At 40.9% G+C, this 19882-nt stretch overlaps 1 protein-coding gene across 3 annotated transcripts in view; it reads right to left on the minus strand.

Annotated features, from left to right (window-relative positions):
- The window catches only part of LOC115574613 (neurobeachin-like), a 228094-nt gene that overhangs the window by 107045 nt on the left and 101167 nt on the right, over positions 1-19882 (minus strand). For 2 of the 3 annotated variants that reach the window (XM_030406278.1, XM_030406270.1), the window contains exons 24-32: positions 19606-19759; positions 18584-18764; positions 17541-17668; positions 16648-16755; positions 15702-15870; positions 12878-13316; positions 6438-6595; positions 4446-4569; positions 2552-2679 (exon numbers count right to left, since the gene is read on the minus strand). In XM_030406278.1, the coding sequence (XP_030262138.1) occupies positions 2552-2679; positions 4446-4569; positions 6438-6595; positions 12878-13316; positions 15702-15870; positions 16648-16755; positions 17541-17668; positions 18584-18764; positions 19606-19759 (1589 nt within the window). The remainder of the gene's footprint in view (positions 1-2551; positions 2680-4445; positions 4570-6437; positions 6596-12877; positions 13317-15701; positions 15871-16647; positions 16756-17540; positions 17669-18583; positions 18765-19605; positions 19760-19882) is intronic. The other variant, XM_030406282.1, reaches the window with a different exon arrangement.

The following is a 19882-nucleotide window of genomic DNA, read 5'->3' on the forward strand; positions in this document are numbered from 1 at the left end:
AGTGAAAGGGTAACAGACATATTCACACTTGTCAAGGCTATGCTACCTGATTTTTCATTCCTTCCTCCCCTGAGTCTGTAGCCTTAGCCACATGTGCATGGCATACCCACATGTCTATTTACATACACTGTATATATGGCATATGCATGATATATGGAGGGATAAACTGTTTGCTGGCTCAAATGGAAATATTTTTAAAAAGCAGCGACTTTTTTAATGTCATTTTAATGACTGTAGACAAGAACTTAATTCATCATTTCACCGCTCATTTTTTACAGGACTGGTTTATCAAATAAATAAGACCCTGAACATGAGTAAGCGCGCCATGATTGATCACGTTCAAAGCTCAAATTCACAATCGTAACACAGATTAGATTTAAATGAAAGTGTACCATTCTGTCACTTGTAACTTTTGCATATATTATCCATTGTAACTAAGTGGCATCATGTTTATTGTGTTACAGTATAAGGAAAAACATATATATTTAAATTGAAATATCAACAAAAACAAGCTACTATATAATTATTCAAAACTAGAGCTGCACAATTAATCATAATCAAATCATATCAACATCACAGTATTCAAATCGCAGGAGCTGAATTTTTTTTAGGGTATGATGTGTAACAAAAGAACGCCATAATGAAGTACTGCAGTGGTGCAAAGATATCTGGCCGACAAATCTTGTTTTCTAGATGCCAGAGAATATGTTTGTTGGGTACAGACCCCAACATAATTTAAAACATTATTTCATGAAAAATAAAATTGGGATTCAAGAATGGTCACCACTAAGGGCGTCCCATATCGCAATATAATAGTGATATTAAAAAATGGAAAAAATGGAGTTGATTAATCCAGCAGAGATGTCTGACCTGAGTTAATCTGGTTGCCTTTTCACAAGTAATTGAGTGGAGTTTTTCTTTCTGTACCTCTTTTTAAAAAAAAAATTGATTACAGACTCTTTACACCTCCATAAACTTGTACTTGATTATTTATTTGCCAAAAAGGGAGACAAAACACACAGTGAATTTGTTTTGTGTATTTGTTTGGCCATGATAATTGTGTAGTGAAAATCGGATATTCCGACAACTCTTATTCACCTGAGTCTTGTGAGTCATAACACAATCCTAATATCCGTCAAATTAATCGCAAAATGTTTTAAATACGCTATGCTCAGGACAGTGGACGTATGTCAGACAACTTCGTTCAGACATCGGCTTTAATAAAGTCACGGGAGTGCATTTTTTCAGCCTGCTGTCATTCTCTTCATAGACTCCTGAAACCAATATCGGTTGAGCTTACAGTTAAAAGAAAAGACTTTGGCAGTGAGAAAAGGCAGAGATATAATTTCACTCTGTGCAAACTGCATTTCAAGAGACTGGAGGCCACACACATATATTCCACACTGTGCACACACACACACACACACACACACACACACACACTAACGTCCGCAGACACTCGCAGTTACACACATGCGTGCAGCGTGTTCTTGTGAATTGAGGCCAAAACAAGCTGGAGGAGTAGAGTGGCAGTGCACACACACGCAGGCAGACAGGCCGTGAGGTTAGGCACAAGCAGCACTATGAGAGGCTGCCAACCTGAGGCCTGATGAAGCCTCTGGGAGCCTTCACACAGCCACCAGGAAATAAGACTAGAGCCCAGAGTGGAGTGCAGCAGAGGGATCACACACTTCTGCAAACACTGTGCACAACCCAGCCAGTCAGAGCAGCACTTTAAATATATGGAATGTGACTGCTGTAACGCTGTCTAAAATAAAATTATGACGATGTTAAAGTCAAGACATTAATCTTTAAGGCTGTTTCTTTGTGACTTCGAGTACCAAGTCTGTGCTTTAACATCCATGATTCCAGGTTTAAATAGCAGTGCTTTATCATTCATCAGCAAGTCATTACTGCATTTATCTCCAACTCATTAATGAAAATTTAACACAGCCTCTGCAAGTATCTATACTTTTTTTTACTCAGCAATTAGGTGGATTCTGACTGGATTCTTGAGAGCAAAACAAAAATGGTCGCTGGACTTCCAATGTAAATACAGCTTAAGATTTTCCTGCAACAGCAATACATCCAGTAAAAATCACTTCCCATAAAATCATTCTGAAAACAGATAAGAAGACAGATTTTTCCTTTAACACCAAGCAACAGGGTAAGAGGCAACCTTAGACTTGAAAGCTAAAAAATGTCTCCAGCATTGAGCCAAAAGCTGCCAATTATTTTAACATTTCCACACGACATTTGGTGTGACTTTGAAACACTGATGTTTAAAAATACAACATCCAGGAATAATACTCAATATGTGGAGAGATTCATGAAGAAAGCAAAACACAGAGACGTCACAAGATGAATGAAAGGGAGAGCAGATTTAATCAGACTCTGACAGACCCCCAGCTTGTGTGCAAAATAGTGACTCTCCTGTCAACACCTACAACTGCGCACGCATCCATCATTGAGGCAGCCAGCGGAGTACATACAGCGGCAGGGTGCTGGGGACATGACTCCACACACAGCTTGCACTATCCAACATCTGTACCTTCTATGAGCAGCTCCTGTCCGTGGCTGCCCAGCAGGGTACGCGACAGAAAGGGTGCAAAATCCACAAAGGTCTCTCTCAGCAGGGGCGCCACCTTCTCCAGGGCCCTCTCCAGCTTTGTAGTAATGCTGTCAAAGAAAAAACACCAAGGCAGAAGTCACAAAAGCCTTGATTTAGTAAAAGTGTAAGGGAGGTAGCGTTGTGCTCTTCCATGAGCATTGTAGGTTAGTGCGTATGCAGACTGATGGAGCCCTGGTGGCCACAGAGGGTAACCAACACATTTCAGAGAATGCAAACCAACCGGGGTATCCATGAGAGTGTGGCTGCTATCACTGCAGAGGTGACGGTTTTAGTGGAGAGAAGATTTCATGTTGCTAAAAACCAAAACAAAACACATATTTCTGTTGCATTCAAAGAGGATTTCTCACCAGTTGTTTGCATTCTTTGTAGTGACGTGCTACCCGGGCTTGCCTATCGAATCACAGTTGCTGCACACTGCTGAGGGGAAGTTCCTTATCTTACACACACTCGTTACATGCTGCTGCCTGACATTATCTAAGCACCTCAGAGAAACTGTGAGCTGGAGTCGTGCAGCCGCACAACTCAAGACTGCGTACAAGCAGAGATACGACTCAAACTGCAACGTATCTACGTGTACACACGCAGAAACTAGGCAACATGAGGAGAGTGGAGGCTTGTTTTCTCAGCTAAGACGGGCAGAAAGCAGCAGGATAGAGAAAAAGCAGGAGAGAGAGGAGAGGAAGATCTGGTTTGGGGATTTGTACGAGTGTTCCTTGTGTGCAGTCTTATCTGTCTTGCGGCACCCTGGGGAATCACGGCAGAGAGATGACAGACCAGCATAAAAGGCAGAGTGTGAGGGGTCTTGGTGGCTAACATAAAAAGGTTCCTGCCTAAAACACTGGCCTGCTGCTCTTGGAGGCTGCCTGTTATCCTGTCGGGAAGCTAAATGGTTTGAACTCAGGAGGGGTCAGTCCCCGGTGTAGCGGACTCTGGCCAACTTTATCAAAACTGAAATATGACAAATAAAACCACAGCCAGTACTTGCATCATTCCGTTCTTTTACTTAATGGGTTAAGCTCATCAAATAATTATATATCCATAAAATTAGTCATAAAATTCTGAATTCTAATAATATTTATTTGATATTTTCACCAGAACGGAAAATTGAGCTTGGCTGTTTTTCCCCTCCGCTTAAATTTAAGTTAGGGATCAGATACAGCGAGATAGTACTATCATTGACTTCACAGTTACACTAAGTGATGTCGGTTACTGCTGCCATGGCAACTGAATCTCTATTCCTCCAGCAGAACACACTGAAGCAAAGCAAAGGAAAGACTCTGTAGAAAGACCTGGGCTCCCAGCAGTCGGCAGGAGAGCAGGACTAAGGACCTCTGTCACAAACTATTAGAGCGAGTGAGGAAGATGAGTCAAGGTCACAGCAAAGATGTACACACAGAAACACACAAAACACACACAGAGAAGAATTAGGCAAAATTTTGCCATTGTGATCACACAAAAAACCCTCCCCTCAGTTTTAGCTGTGCCAATTAGTTTTGATTACGTGAGGATGAAGAAAATGTCAAATAAAAAAAAAAAACCACTGTTGATTAAATTGCTCATTAAATCTGAACATGTAAACAATGTAAATATCAACAAAAACAGACCCGATAAAATAAATCACTCAGCAAATAAAAATAGGAATAAAACATAACATAAATATTTAAAAAATCTAGAGGAAAAAATGTTAACGTTTATCTTAACGCTCTACTTTGTTTATGAGCACGTTTGATACCCAAGTCACTCAGTACAATTAAAATGAGTTTACTAACGCAGGAATTACGAGGGTGCATGAACAGAGAGGGCTCTGTTGTACCTCATGTTTTCGACTGTGTCTTCAGGCATGGGGGCCACCGTCTGCACGGCCGGCAGATTCTTGCTGGTGGCTCCGTTGACAAAGTTGGAGGAAGGTGTGGTAGAGGGGGCTGGTTCAGTAGCTCCTGCAGGGAAGACCGACAGATACATGCAACATTGGTGCGATACAAGAATAATAATACAAATGTATCGTCTTTAATAATCTAATTAAATGTACAGCATGTGATTTTTGGGAGGGATCCTCAGTCAAAACAATAAAAACAAAAGACGTAGTTTGATGATGGAGTGAAGTAGCGAGGGATCATGGGAGTTGTTGGCTTCATTCTTGAACAACCACCATTGCTGATGAAAACTATCTGATGTAACTGATACAGAAGTCAGGTCGACAAACAAGGTATAAGAAAGCTTTACAATACGTTTAGTCACATTCGCCGATTTCTTTCATCACTCTCTGACATATCGTTGGGTGGAAGTTAAAGAAAGGTTAAAGCGGCAGTCAACCAAATAATATACACTTTTACCTTAAGTAAAATTACAGATTTGTTTAGCCTGAAAATTGTTGGAAATATTATGGATAATGCAAGTACAAAACTCAATCTCAATCATAATTGTTATGTTATAATAAAAGTTATAATTACTTTACGTTTATCAATATTAATTTCACAGAGGGGTGAGGATTGATTTTTATTATTCATCTAATTAATTACTAAAACAGTTATGTTATTCAAGGATTAAATTTGAGACTGAATATTAAAGAAAATAATATATATGTTTAATGAAATAACATTTAAGTGCCACTTCCAAGGGCTCTAAATGTATGTAATGGCACATAGACTTAAATAATTTAAAAAAAGAAACAAAAAAAGAAAAAGAATGAACAGGAAGTTATCAAAGCAGATAAAATCTTGCTCTTGACAGTGGACCTCAGCAGCCAGCAAATTTCAACCACGGCATACAAATGAAACATGGTACGGGTGTAAAATCATGCACCACATCTTTAACTACAACCAAGTGCACCTAAGCCGACTGTTCAACCTGGTGCCAGCAGCAACATGTGGAACTGTTTTGCTCACTAGGACGACAAATATGAAGAATCAGCCGACATATCAAAACAGCATCCGCAATAGATTTTCTACACATTACACATAGTATTGGTCAAATTAGGGTATCATGACAGCTATAATTTCAAGGTGAGCCCTGAGACACATCATGTGGGCAGCGTAAGCACAAGCATAAAATGATTCCAACTGTCCTTGCGAGAGGTTAAAACCAGAGCGAGTGAGATCATGGGGTTTGGGTCAGAGCCTGTGGCTTTAGCTGAAAGCACACTTTGACTTGGATAGGTTTCTCACATTCCTGCAGAGGGGCTCTGAGAGGAGAGGGAGAGTTTGTTCTTTAATGGAGCACATTAAAAAGGTGTTGGAGCTCCTAATGGTTCTCGGTGTTAAGTGGGTCCTTTCAGAGACCCAGGCTACAGGAGCCCTGAGGTGGAACCGGCTCAATGCAGCGGAGGCCGAGAAGAAGCAACGTGACGGTAGGGGGAGGGGCGAGGGCATGCAGTCAGACAGGATTCTTTTCACTATTGTAAAGGCTTTCGTTTAATTGTATAATCAAGGTGGATTAACATGGGGTTGCTTGGTTTGGTTGCATTAAGAGGAATCTTAGTGATTCCATGGCAGCAGTTTTTAGTTGGCAGTGCACTGATTTGAACTATAGACAGTGATATTCAGGTAAAGAGGGCCATCTAGTGGTAAGAAAGAGCGCCTGCAGAGGCATGCAGGATCACATGACCAAACAGAGAGAAAAAGATTTGTTTCTATTCTTGGAACTGCATCAAAGAAAGAAAAAAAACAGATGATGAACAGTAATTACTCAAATTAAGCACACAAATTGCTCTGAAGCAGTATTATTTGAAAATGAACCACATTACAAGGGCTTAAATGTGGTATTTTAACTGTGTAAGTACACGCCAGTAACCTTGTGCATGACATACCTGTGGTATTGATCATGCTTTTGGGGGTCGCAGAGGCAGCGGCAAAGATGTTGGGGGTGCTGCCAGCTGTCAGCCCAGCAGAGGTGCCGCTGCTGCTTCCCACTGTGTTAACTGCCAGGCTGCCAGGGGAGGTTTTCTTCACAGGAACCACCACACTCCTACAGGAAACACACACACACACACATAATATACTGCATTCACATATGCACTGAGAAAATATACTTATCAACAGTTTAAACATCCAAAATATAAATTAAAGAGTTAACAATTGGAGGTTTTACTGGTGCAAAGTAAACTACGCATGCAAAATGAATGAGTAAAAGGGCAAAAGGGTTGGAGGTCGTTGGTTTATGCACTCTGTTTAGCAAGTATCTTTCCTGCAAAAGTGAAAGACACTAAAACCCTTTACTGCAGACACAAATCGCGATAACATCTTAGAATTATTCATATGCTCTGACTCATGACCCTGATGCAGTAATATATCGGAGGGAAGGAAGGTTACAGTTGAGCTCAATGATTTCTGTTTCTGTTATGATCATCTGCTTCAGATGGTAAGGAGATAAGCTTCAGGACAAAAGTTGTCATTATTAAAAAAATCACTTTTAGTAAAACACCAACTCTGATACTCAAACACAGGATCCACAATTTCATTGATTTATGATTCGACTGTAAAGCCTGTAATGCTCATTTCTGAAATACCCTCAAGACCAAAGTGGATAAAATAAAATCCAATCACATGTTTTACAGGAAAACAAATTGAATCCAAATGATCTTCATTGTCTCTTATTGCGCTCAGATCCTGCCAGCATGAGCATCCCCAGACGTTAGTCAGAACATTCGAAAAGGTAAACATCCTGACCTGTAACTCTGTCTTTCAGCATAACACATGCAGTGCAAACACACACACATGACGCTAAAGGAAATAAACCAGAGGGCAAGAGGCCAGCTACTATGCTTTTCCTTACATCTGCTCTTGCCACTGTTGGCCCTATGCTGCTCCTGCTCTGCTCAGAAGAGCTGAAAACATCCCAGACCCTAATGGGAGGCTCTCCAGGAGCAACTTGGCAGTTGTTACTGACGTGAATTTGCATAGCTACCTCTGTGTTTGAACTGACAGATCTGTACGGCTCATTGAGCATTAAACTCAAGACCTATCTGTTGGAATTTGCTCTGTGCATACACGCACATTAAGAGCAGCATCTGGCTTTGACGCAAAGTACATGTTGAGTGTTAGACACATTTGCAAATTATGGCCTACAGCAGGTTTTTGTATCACGTTCCTAGACAGATTACTTGGTCTTTGGGTTGTTTTTTTTTTTAAAAAACAGAAGCTTTGAAAGCAGAGATGCAAGATATGGCACCAAATGATTGGTTATCATTATAAGTCAGAATAAATCATGAATAATTGAACACTGCCACCTCCCTGTGGGCCAGGTTGCAGTGGCAGCAGATTAAGCAGGGCAGTCCAGACATCCCTCTCCCCAGGTCCACCAGATTCCAAGATTACCCAAAGCCAGATGAGATATATAAACTCCTGCCTGTGTTCTTGATTTACCTCGGCATCTCTTTCCATGTCCAGAAAACCTCCAAAAGAAGGCACCCTGATCAGGCTGTATGCAGCAAAAGGAGAGATTTTCCCCACAGAGATATAGAGAAAGGACATTTGTGAAATAGATGCATAAGATTGTGATGCTGCTTTTAATATGTACTCATGGGGTTGTTGAAGAACTGAACCAATCTATTATCAGACACAACTGAAAAGCCTGATATTACAGTTTAAAACTTGGAATTGAAATAGCAAATGTTTCCTTTGCTCTCGGATGATGGACGAATAATTTAATTCTTAATCTTTTCCCTTTAAATATATAAAGTGAATTTATGCAATGGAGATTTCCCTGCAGGAAATATGAGCTGAGTAAAAGTCCAGTGAGTGAAAAAAGTACCCTGGTAGAAATGTTGTACGGTGTCTTTGAGAAAAAAGATGATGGAAAATGCATCTATGTCACTTGCTCAGATTATGTAGATTTATGAGTAACATTAAAAATCCAATGGACACTCTTTATTTAAATGGGTTGTAATTTCAGTTCCTAAATATTTTAAGTGGGAAACAACATGCATCAACATCTTTAGTTTCGAGGAAGCAATCACAGCTCCTTACAAATTACGTTGTAACTGGAGATTGACCAGAGTCTTGCATGAAAGATCTCATGTTAGATAGAAAATCTCTCGTATCCTCTAAAGAAAACCAAACTAGATATCGTCTGCATATAAAGATAAAAACTGCTTCGTTGAATTCAAAACTATTTTTTTGTGATCTCATGTTCTCTCATAGTCGGTGCCAAAGGTTCGGTAGTTAGAATAAACCATAAGACTAAGTGGGTTCGCCTGTCTACTACTTCTTGTAACCTTTGATGAAAGTAGCAGATGGTGGTGTTAACTGTTTTAATCACATTAATTAAATCATCGATACCCATACAGCTGAGGCTTTTCCAGAGTTACAGTAGGACCTTTACAACTGGTCAAATGCTTTTTCAGCATCTACTGATAACATTACTTTGGATGTAGTTCCTGTCAGCATGCACAAAATATGGAACAGAGTATATATCATATAGTGATGCCAAGATATGGAAAACAACTCTTTTTTAATGATAATGTGATCATTTGAGCAGCGGTTTCCCCTCGTATTTGAAGAAGTTACTGTGTAAAACACTACATTTTGCTAAAGAAAAACGGGGTAGAGCTCATGAATGAAACATGTAAAGAAAAGCTTGTGGAGTCTTGAGATGAGAGATACACTTGTGACCTTATGTTACAGCGAATGAAAGCACAGACACACCGGTAACCCACTGGTCCTCTGTTCACATACAATCTGATTGGCTGAGGATTAGAGATGATGCAGTGAACTTGGCCCTGCAAGAGCTCCCTGTCAGGAGAGAGAAGGAAAGCTTGTCCTTATCAGGTCTGCAGTTGGCCTTTGGGTTTGTGAGGGTGCCAGATAATGTCTTGTCCAATCTCCGGCAGTTACTCCGGGTGACACAGGCCAGGCCTCTGCACTGTCACGAGCTAAGCCTGCTGTCATCTGAAGCAAATCCCCAGAAATCCTCCCTCAACAAAAACAACACAGACTTTTACTGTTTTACGTAGCGATAACTGTTTCTATCCTCAGCCCACTTCATAGTCAAACATGCAGAAATCCATGGGAAACAAACCTAAAACTTGGTCCCGATGTATTCCAGGCCTTTTTTTTCCGTTTTTTCTACTATGCAGCCAATTTCGCAGAATTACAAATGCTATAACATTTAATGTCACGGACGTATTAGCGCTGTAGTTTCTCTCTATGGATAAAATATTTAAAAGCGGATTACACAGTTGCCTAGCTGACAACTACCTGACAGGCATTCAACCCCAAAAATAGTAGTAAAATAATTTTTGAAACTAGCAGATCAAAATCGTCTCAATCACACAGGGGAGCAGAAGAGAGAGAGAGCCGGAGTAAAGCTTGAAAGCTTACTGAAATATCTTTATCTCTGGAGATACCGCTGTGCTCTGAAGAACACTGATGACAAGCATCATTTATTTAGTAGATCTCTGTACTGCTCTCATCGACAGATATCTGAACATCACTGGCATGTTTTGATTGTTGGAACTGGGCATGAATTTGATCTTGTTTTCCGAATGTATCCCTTGCATCTCCCAGCAGAAGCCTGCCTGCCTGCTCTTGCACCACTGGCATAGCAGGGACGATACATTAGATCTACAGGATGTTGATAAAACATGAACCTCTTTTAATGAATAATTCATTAGGTGGGTGCTCATGAATCATGTATAGATTATCTAGCGCATATCTTATTAATAGGATTGTCTTAATTGAGTTGCAGAGAATAAAGCAAGGATTAATCTTGGAATTAATATTAATGAGGTCTGCGGCTGTATAGTATAACCAAAGAAATGTTTCCTTTATAAATCCAATAGATGGAATCTGATCTAATAGTGCTTCATTCAGTGAAAACAAGGATAGATGCAGAGGAAATGTGCTTACATTCCACTCACAAACTCAATTAAAACCAATTATGGTCGCTCTAAATCATGGGAAAAATCAAATATGTATGGACAAACAATATCTTACAAAGATTCTTCAGGGACTTTTGGGGGGAAAAAAAGGGAGAAAGGGAGGAAGTTAGGGATTAAGGAAGATACTGTATTCCCATCTGGTTGAACGGAAATCTGGATGTTGAGCAATTTAAACCCCTCCTCTATGAAAGTCTTTGGTTGAGGGGCCTCTGCGACGGCTGCCCCTGTGCATTCCACTTAAAGCCATTTTTTTCTCTCCTTTTTTTCCTTTTTTGATGTTGTCACTCTCGATCTATTTCTGCCCTGACAGACAAATGAAAGGCCTGTCCATGTCTGGCAGCTCATTTCGCTGGCAGGTGGCAAACAATTAGACACAGCAAATGGAGGCTGGAGGGGGGGGGCGGGGGGGCTGACATGAAAAGCATGAGACAAAGTTGTATATGTGGTCAGGAGGGTTTGTGTGAAAGCATTTCAAAAATAATACACTTTGCTGTGGCGACTCATTTCAGGCTGCCAGTTCCCATTACGGGTGTGAGCGGTGAGGGTGACAGGGCTGGCCGCGGTGTGGCGTGAGGCCGCTTCTGTTTAATCTGTCATCAAGGCCCTGGAGACCCCCACCCTCTCAGCTGTCCTCTCTCCACATACTCCTCCATCTTCTCCCCTATTCATCAGGCTCACCTCAGCCCAGCTCAGCAGCAGCAGAATGCATTAAAAAGAAAGGGAGGCCCCATTGTTCCCCCTGACTCACAGTGTCCTCTGCTGTCTCTCTGGGGCCTGGTTGCGATTACACAATACCAAATCAGCGATGTCCAGAGGGCAGCAGCAGCTTTTGTTTGTGCTAAACCAACTTAAATTACTTTCAGAAAAATTATGATTTTCAAAACTTTACCAACCACAGGGGATAGGGATCAGGGGGGAGCTGAAGCTTGAAATCCCTGCAGGAGCAGGTTTGTAAACTCCCAAATCCAGACAGATTACTGTGTGGTTTTATCTAATCCAGGAATGTAAATAAACCGCAGCAGTGCCACAGTGCTTCACAGACCTTTTCAAACACAGGAATTCCTTGCCGTGGGGGATGAGTACAATACAAGTGGCCTGAAATGAATAATGTGTCGCATGCTGCTTAGAAACCATTAGCGGTGTACTGAATAACTTAGATAAACCCAGAGGATTAACATCAGCATTTTACGCTTGCTTGAGTGAAAGCTCACATGCACACGCACACACACACACACATACACACATCTTTCATTGCATGAGATGTTTGCATCTATCCACAGAGAAATGTAAATCTCTGAGGATGATAGTGAAACGTATGACGATTCATAATTTCCATCTTTTTTTAAACTTTTTTAAACATTTTATATCATCAGGGTTTGATTTTGGCTTTAAAAAAGACCAGTCTGTGTTCTTGAAAGTTTTAGGTTCCTATTGCAGTTACAAATAATGTACAGTATACTGTACATCTTTACTGTCCATTTAAAGTGCAAGCTTGTTTTTCTCTTGCAAGGCAGCTGGATTTACCAAATCATCACGCAAATCCATCTTGCCAGGCTTGAAGCAATATGCTTGTGGCTAAACACACAGGTGTTGAACCAATCAGTGTCTTATGACACATGTCCAGGCAGCTACTGGCATGGTTTACATGCCAGCAGAGAGGAGACTCTTCATTCCAAAATAACAATTGCAGCTCCTCAAAAGGTTGGCATAGCTGTAACCACATCAGTTGTATCAGAGAGATTGTATCGGAGAGTATATTTTACTGAAAGAAAAGCAAAGAACATCACTGAAGGCTTTCCTCAGTGGAAGATGTTTTCACTCTTCTCCCGTCTACCTGTGCTAAGAGTTTAGCTCTGCTGGTGGTAGGGCTCTCTAACTGTTGATCCGATTGGTTGAAGTTAACCTTAGTAGACTGTAAAAACCAGATTGGTCTTTCCAATCACCTGCCAAGTACTTTTGAAAGTGCCAACGCTTTTTCCAAACAGTTTATGGCAGTGCCTTCCCAGATGGTGCTTTATAACAAACCATCTGGTGCATCAAGTCGATATAGTTTAGTTTTGTAACGTAATTCTTTTTATTGATTTCCATACATTTCTGTAAGGTATGGAAATCTAGTTGCAGAATTCCATTCTAACAATGATATTGTGACTTTAATTAAAAAATGAATGCAGACTAAGTTTTCATTGTGATGGACAACTTAAGACAGTGTGTTTGATTAATTGTCATGTGCAAAAGAAACTAGAATCCAATGGATACTTGGACAACAAGGGTTGCATAATAGTTAACTGTGATGTAATGTGTGCATGATTTGTTGTAAATGAGCTAAAACATGCAAAACCTACAAACATTTTTTTACAACACTTCCTCACCTGTCAAAGGAGTGAAACTGCATGGGCAACATGGCGTGGGCCTGGGCCTTGGCAGCAGGGTCTGGGTAGGACACAGGCTCCAGTCCAGCCTCCATGCCCTCCACTGGAGCTGCCACCAGACTCTTCAGAATCTCCTTGACATTGACGCCCCTTTTGGACTGACTAATGCTGAGGATAGAGGAGGACGATTTCAGCCCCTCCATGCTGGGTGATTCAGACAGACTCTCCTGGGACTTTTTCACCTCTGAGGACAGTGTAGATATGAGCTCACTCATAGCATCCGGCCCTCCTGCGCTGTGGTCCAGGTCTGACCCGTTAAGGATGCTGGCGACGTGCTCCTCCCCGATACCAGAGTCTGTGTGGGGAAGAGAGCTGTCCATGTGGAGGTCTTCTGATGGCACTGGATGGTTGTTACTGCGATTAAATGCTAGAGGTGTTTCTGTAGAAGACACACACACACACACACACACACACACATTCAAACACAGAAAATGGCACGACAGGCAGATACTACAGTTAGCCACATAAAAACATATACCCACTTTTAGTAAATTTGACACAATTATTTAAAAATATTCAATACATTTGTTTCCTTGTCCAAAAACATGTTTTTTGGTTGTATTTTGTGTTATATGTTTGCTGATGGTTGTGTTATATTTTTCTCAGGTATATGATGTATGAGAAAAATATAACACAACCATTTTTTTTTAAATATTTGTTTATAAAAGCTCTGGTGTCATGATTATATGTTCATGTAAAACCAGCAGTACAATCAAAAAAAGAATAAAGGAAAAAAGGAGCTTGCATGGTCCAACATGATGCCTTCACATTTTTGTTTTGTCAGTAGTTCCAAAACCAAAAGAAGTTAGAACTATCTCATGTTTGGTGCCTTGGCGGGATAATTCAGTGCACAGTATGTGATTTTCTGCTTCTCAAAGTCACTCAATCGAAACAAAAACAGAAGAGGCGTGGGATCATATGGGCTGCTGTCTTTAATGTTAAACAACCACTGCCGATGAAAATCTATCGGAGGTGACTCAGGTGGGGTTGTTAACAGATGAGGTCATGTTGGAAAGTTTTCTTCATATTATTTGTAGCCAAGTTTGCCCGCTTCCTTCCTCACTCTGCTGCATGATCTGCTGTTTCCCTGTTTATAGCAAGGGGGGGCCACATAAAACACACTGCTTGGGTTTCATTATGATTAATGTGTAGGATAAATTAAGAACTCTACTCAATAAAATATATAACATAGCTAGTTTTTGGATATCATAATGCAGAAATGTTACATACTATGCCTTTCAGCGATTTAGCCATTTAATTCAATAATGTATTCAATTATTATATTTATCAAGAATATCTCAAGCCATATTATTCAGCTAAGTCTTATATGCTACTAAATTAATATAATAGCATTTGCATTGTATAGCAAGAGAAGAAAGAAATGAAACCCGAAATAATTTCATATCAATACTAATGCATTTCAGAGCTGGCTTTACATCCCTCGTCAAAGTAGATTTAGCTCGTGAAGAAAGAGCCATGTGGCAGCGCAGCTCCTTAGATCTCTCTCCAGAAGCTCTGATCCTCTGGTGAGATTATCTCTCAGTTATTCTTCTTCTATGCTAATAAAACATGAATCCTTTTCTTCAGCTTCCTCCTGCCAAAAGCCCCGAGAGGCATCTCTACTTAACTGAGTTGAAACTGTGGCAGAGGAGTCAGATAGCTGCTCTATTATTCTGGTACGTTATATACACTGTACATTCCTACATACATAGAATCCTGAGTCTGAACCAAGAATCTTAGAAATGTATGTATTGAAATGTCTTCTATACGGCCATCGGCTTGACTCAAAACACACTGATTTTCCCTGAAACTGGCAGAGGTGTCTTTCTCGTCTGATTTTGGTTCATCGTGACCCAGTGCTTACCTAGATGCAAGGCCGGCCATATTAATATTCATCACATGCCCCCTAACGAGGTCAGCGGGGCCTGATTTAGCCAGCAAGTCGTCTGGTTTCCTGGTCCATCAGACAATCGTCTGCCACATGCCGTCTGGAAAATTCCCCTATTTTCTGGTGAAATTTATGAAGGCGGCAGTGTGCCTTTCTCCTCCCAGCAACCTCTATGATCCCATTCTCCTCTGGTGGATTGCTTGCCTAATGGGCACTGACAGATGGGGCTGAAAATAGCAAGCCTGGCTCCACTGCCCCAAAAACCCACAGTAGTTGGTCAGCATGCTGCTGCTTTCCCATCTTTCAACTTCCCACTGCTCATCTTCTTTTTCTTCGCCCTCAGTGTGTTCCGAGCGCTCCAAATTACACATTCATATTTCCTCTGGCCTCCTCCTCTGTTTCTTTTATTCACTTCACCTTTTGTCGGAATGGAAGTTGATAAAGTATACTCACTCGTGCGTCTCTTAACAGCAAGTTGGCACTGCACCGCGTTAAACCTTTGTAGGCAGCCGCTGATTTCCTTTCATGTGACTTAATGCATGATTTATGACTTGAGGCAAATACTACCTTTCATTTCATAGAGAACGATGATGCCTATTCAAGTTCATAACTACCATCTCCAGCCCCAGTCTCCATTTGCTTCCACATTTAATTCTGTGCGGTGCAATTAGCAGAGCTCATGAATAAATCATACGTGAGCCAGTGAAGTGCAGGCAGGGTATCCCTGCTATTATACTGAATGAGCTCTCAGCTCGAACTGGCAGCAGTGTATCAGGAAGGACCAAGGACACTTAACATTCATTTGTATCTGACACAGTCAAGATTAGTGAGCAGGAAAGAATGGATACAAGAAAGGTAGAACACTGCTGTCAACACCTGTGCTGGTTGGTGAGTTGATCTCGTGACGCATGCTGCGGCCTGATTGGCTGCTTATCCTGGCAGTCTCACGCTGGGGCTCCAAGATGTCCCGGTACTTGGAGACCATGAGGACAGAGATGAAGTACACCACGGCTAAAGCCAGGAACTGGGCTTGTTTGCTGTCATCCTGCGGAGAGGAATCACAATATGATTACAGCAGACAATCTCATTTCACATAATCCAGTGCTGCTGCTTGAAATGATTCTGTCACAGTAAAAGCACCTTGCATAGAGCATGGAAACACACTCAGAATACTTCCATTATTCTCAAACATATCTTTTAGGTCGGGCGATATGGGCGTAAAATAATACTGAGAAATTTCTAGGCTATATCTTGGTATTTTAAAGTCTGCTGAAAAGCACAACGAAAAGTGTGGGCGACAAAATTACGATATTTCTGACGAAATACCTACAGACTATTGCAACAATATTGTAGGGTTGACGACTGCGACTAATAGAGTGAGATAAGTGGTTAAAGACAAGTATTAGAACAATAACAGCAGTTTGGTAAGCTCAGAAAACAACATCACGTCACTGTAATTCAGCCTTTAAACCCATGATAAAACACTTATCATGATATCCAAATTATAAGACAATGTGTAGTTTCATATAAAGATAATGATATAATATCAACATATTACCCAGCACCACATATTTATAATACTTGCTTTGAAATATATCCATTCAAATGTAGGGTTCTTGTGTTCAACAGACAGCTTAGTCAACAAGGGCACCTTTATAGTTTCATCTGTTCAACTGAATAATGTTATATAGCACACCTGTTTGTCTCCGAACAAGAAACAAAATCCTATTTTCACCCCCTCTGCCTGCGGTGAAGTTGTTGTCACAAAGACATATACGACCTGCACATACTCAGACATACACACACAAAGACCTGCACTCACCACATCACGAAACACCACAGCGCGCAGTCGATTGATGTCCACATCCTGCAGAAGGCGATCAGGGTCCTTGATGGGAGACAGGTTACTAGGGACAGTCTCTATGGCTGTCTAAAGCAGAGAGATAACACAATATGACATGCTACTCTGTTCCACTGAAGCTAAATTAAGCAGGTATTGCTTATATTTTTCTTATTGCATAATTTCATGTTAGCAGAATGAGCAATATGGAAATGGTACAAATCTGCGAACATTTAAAGGTTGGTTGGTTTATTAAGATCAGCATTAGCTTTTGCATAGAAACAAAAACACACATTCACAATACTCATCGCAAACATTTGAAAAAAGAAAATGGACAGGCTTCGACTGAAACTGCAACAATGAAACAGATAAATATTTTCATTCAAAAGGGGCAACAAGTACTAATTTTTGTTCAAAACATTCAAAAATCAGCTAAAATGATCAAAAGAGCGCGGATAAATAGAGGTTTTTGGCAAATGATGTCCATGCATTGTGTTGAGTTATTTACGGAAGTGCCAACACTAACACTCTCCAAATCCCTGAGCTCCCGGTCTGAACTGCTAGCTGAAGTTGGCAGCAGTGCAGTTAGTCTGTTGATTTGTTTGGAGTATATAATTGATAGGTGGCTAATTCTTACATGTTGCAGCTTTAACACAGAATGCCCTTGAAACCCTTACACACCACAGGACACTTACTGTTAAAGTTTCTTCTGAAGTAATGTTTTTTAATGTTTGTTTAAGACGCATCTAGTATCGTAGCATCACTACTCAGGTGACACTTTAAGCTTGGGCAAAGTGTTCTTGTAATTAATTCATTATACAGATGATGTTTGCAACCAGGGGCACAGAAAGCAGAGTTATGACATCACATCCTACCTTGCTGGAAGTCACAGCATTTAGCAGGATTTCCTGAGTCTTGTGGTTGTTGAGAATGGAAGCCTTGTATCCCCTGTCTCTGTGTCTCTGCCTGCACTCCAGACAGCTCCTAACAGCCACACAACACACTGCACACACAAACAGCATACAAATAGGCTCTCATTGCAGAGTTAAATGGAAATTAAATGTTGATAACATGCATGACCTCTTTTGAAACTAATCATTTATCTCTGATGACTATTTGTTCCAGGCTGCCGGGGACAGAAGCCGGGAGAAAAATCAGCAGCCAGACTGATTTCACACCGAAGCCGGTGATGAGAAACTGTATGTTTGCAACAAGGACACTGTGCAGTCTGAAGGCTATTTCCCATCCCCCCGGGCACAACTTGGAGTCAACAAACGCAGCCCCGCGCACACACAGACCCACAGGCACAAACAGATATAGACTAAGATTCTCATTCACCAAGATAAAAAGAGACAGACATTTTTCAAGCTTTTTTTATATATCAAATAATTCTGCGAAAACAGAAATCTAATTTTACCAAATGATTGAATAAACTTCTGAATTTAGCCGTCTACTCTGCATTGTAAAAGTAAAATATCTCTATCATGTACACAGACAAATTCAAACGCGCACAAGGGTAGAGAGGACTTCATGGAGTCCCCATGAGACACACTGATGACAGACAAAAGGCTTGTATTTGCAGAGTACCCCATTGCACTGCAAATGATTCTCTTTCCTTTTTATGAATTCCAAAGTGATGATCCTGTCATAGTTACTACTGCTGAAGACTGCAGCAAAAAACTCTGCAGAATCTTCAGTTTAGTACACAATTAGCAAAGGACTCTTAAATTAATTAGCTTTGCTGATCTAACAGAGGATTTTTCAGGGATTAAGGGAATTATTAGAGTGTGTGAAGAGAATACTGTCACAGCATTTTCTAGCTCATCAATTTTTCAGTGTAACTGGCAAAATATGCGGTTTTCCTCCCCAAACCACACATAAATATACTGTAACATACATACAACAAGCATGATCTCACCGAGTCGGAGGCACTGACGCATCAGGCCACCGGAGGACATGTTCTTCTCAGCCTCGATCTCACTGAAGTTGAGTGAGCTGGAGAACACCAACACGTCCACCATGACCATGAGACGGGACAGGAAAGTGATGGCGGTCTCCGAGGACATGCCCTGTGTCGCCTCGATGTTGTCCAACTCCGTCTTACGCAAGCGAAAGGAAGACAGTGGTCACTTAAAAGAAGTGCACATCTTTTATCACATTTTCTCTACTTTGTGATTAAAGCACTTTTTTATCAAAAAGAAACATGCATTAGCAATGACAAGAGAGACAAATGATGTATATAAACACAGTGATGGGTGCTGTAAAATGTAGGAAGTGTCAGGAGGAGAGCAGCCGCATTGGCTATCATTATTACTTGAAGGTGAGTAGGGGTTTATCTGTGAGGAAGCAATAAGAATACAATACTCTTTAGAGTGTCGAGCAAAAGCAGAACTTTCTATCCTTTCCTCTGAGTCAAAACATTAAGAGGTTTTCTCAGGAAAATATGTGATAAGGATATTAACTGCAGCAGTCCAGAGGGGGAGTACTTTTAAATGTATTTAATGGGTATTAAGCACAATGGATCGTGAATAACGTGTGAAATTAAGCGAGAGAAAGGAAAATTGCATACGCAACAATGCTGGCACTCTTGACATGCACGGGCAAAAACAAACAACGGAAGATGATTAAAACCGATTTCAGTTCAAGCCTGCTAATTAAATCAGAGATCTGCAGCAGACTGATGAACGTGACCATGAATGTCACACAGGGAGGTTAATTACAAACATATGAAATAATTTCAAAGGAATGTCCTCAGCATTAACTGTAGCAGAGAGAAGCTGAGCAAATAAAGGTGGCCCCAATCAATAAACGCAAACGAGTCTTATTTCCCTCAGGGGCATACATACAGTACCGTAGTGAGGAGCACGGACCGAGTGGTGATAATATACGACCACTAGATGGCGTTATTCCCCCGCTGTGAAGACAGCGAGGCGCACTTACAGACGGAGAGGTGGCCGCTGAGAGAAGAGGCAGGATCCCTCCACAGGCGATGATGATGTTGTCTACCATTTGTGAGATGAGATGGATCGTGTTGTGGACAAAAATGATGTTCTCATTGCTATTAACAAAGTCCATGACAGATTTGGTGGAGTGGCTGCAGGGGAAAGGAGGAAAAAAGTAGATTATTTGGGGTACGAGCATTTTCTACATTCTATAAATCTCAATCACTATTTACTGTGAATTAAATTGAGATATGTATAGGATGTGTATAAAAAAC

Source organism: Sparus aurata, chromosome 2, assembly GCF_900880675.1.
Source record: "Sparus aurata chromosome 2, fSpaAur1.1, whole genome shotgun sequence".
In the NCBI taxonomy this organism is placed as follows: domain Eukaryota; kingdom Metazoa; phylum Chordata; class Actinopteri; order Spariformes; family Sparidae; genus Sparus; species Sparus aurata.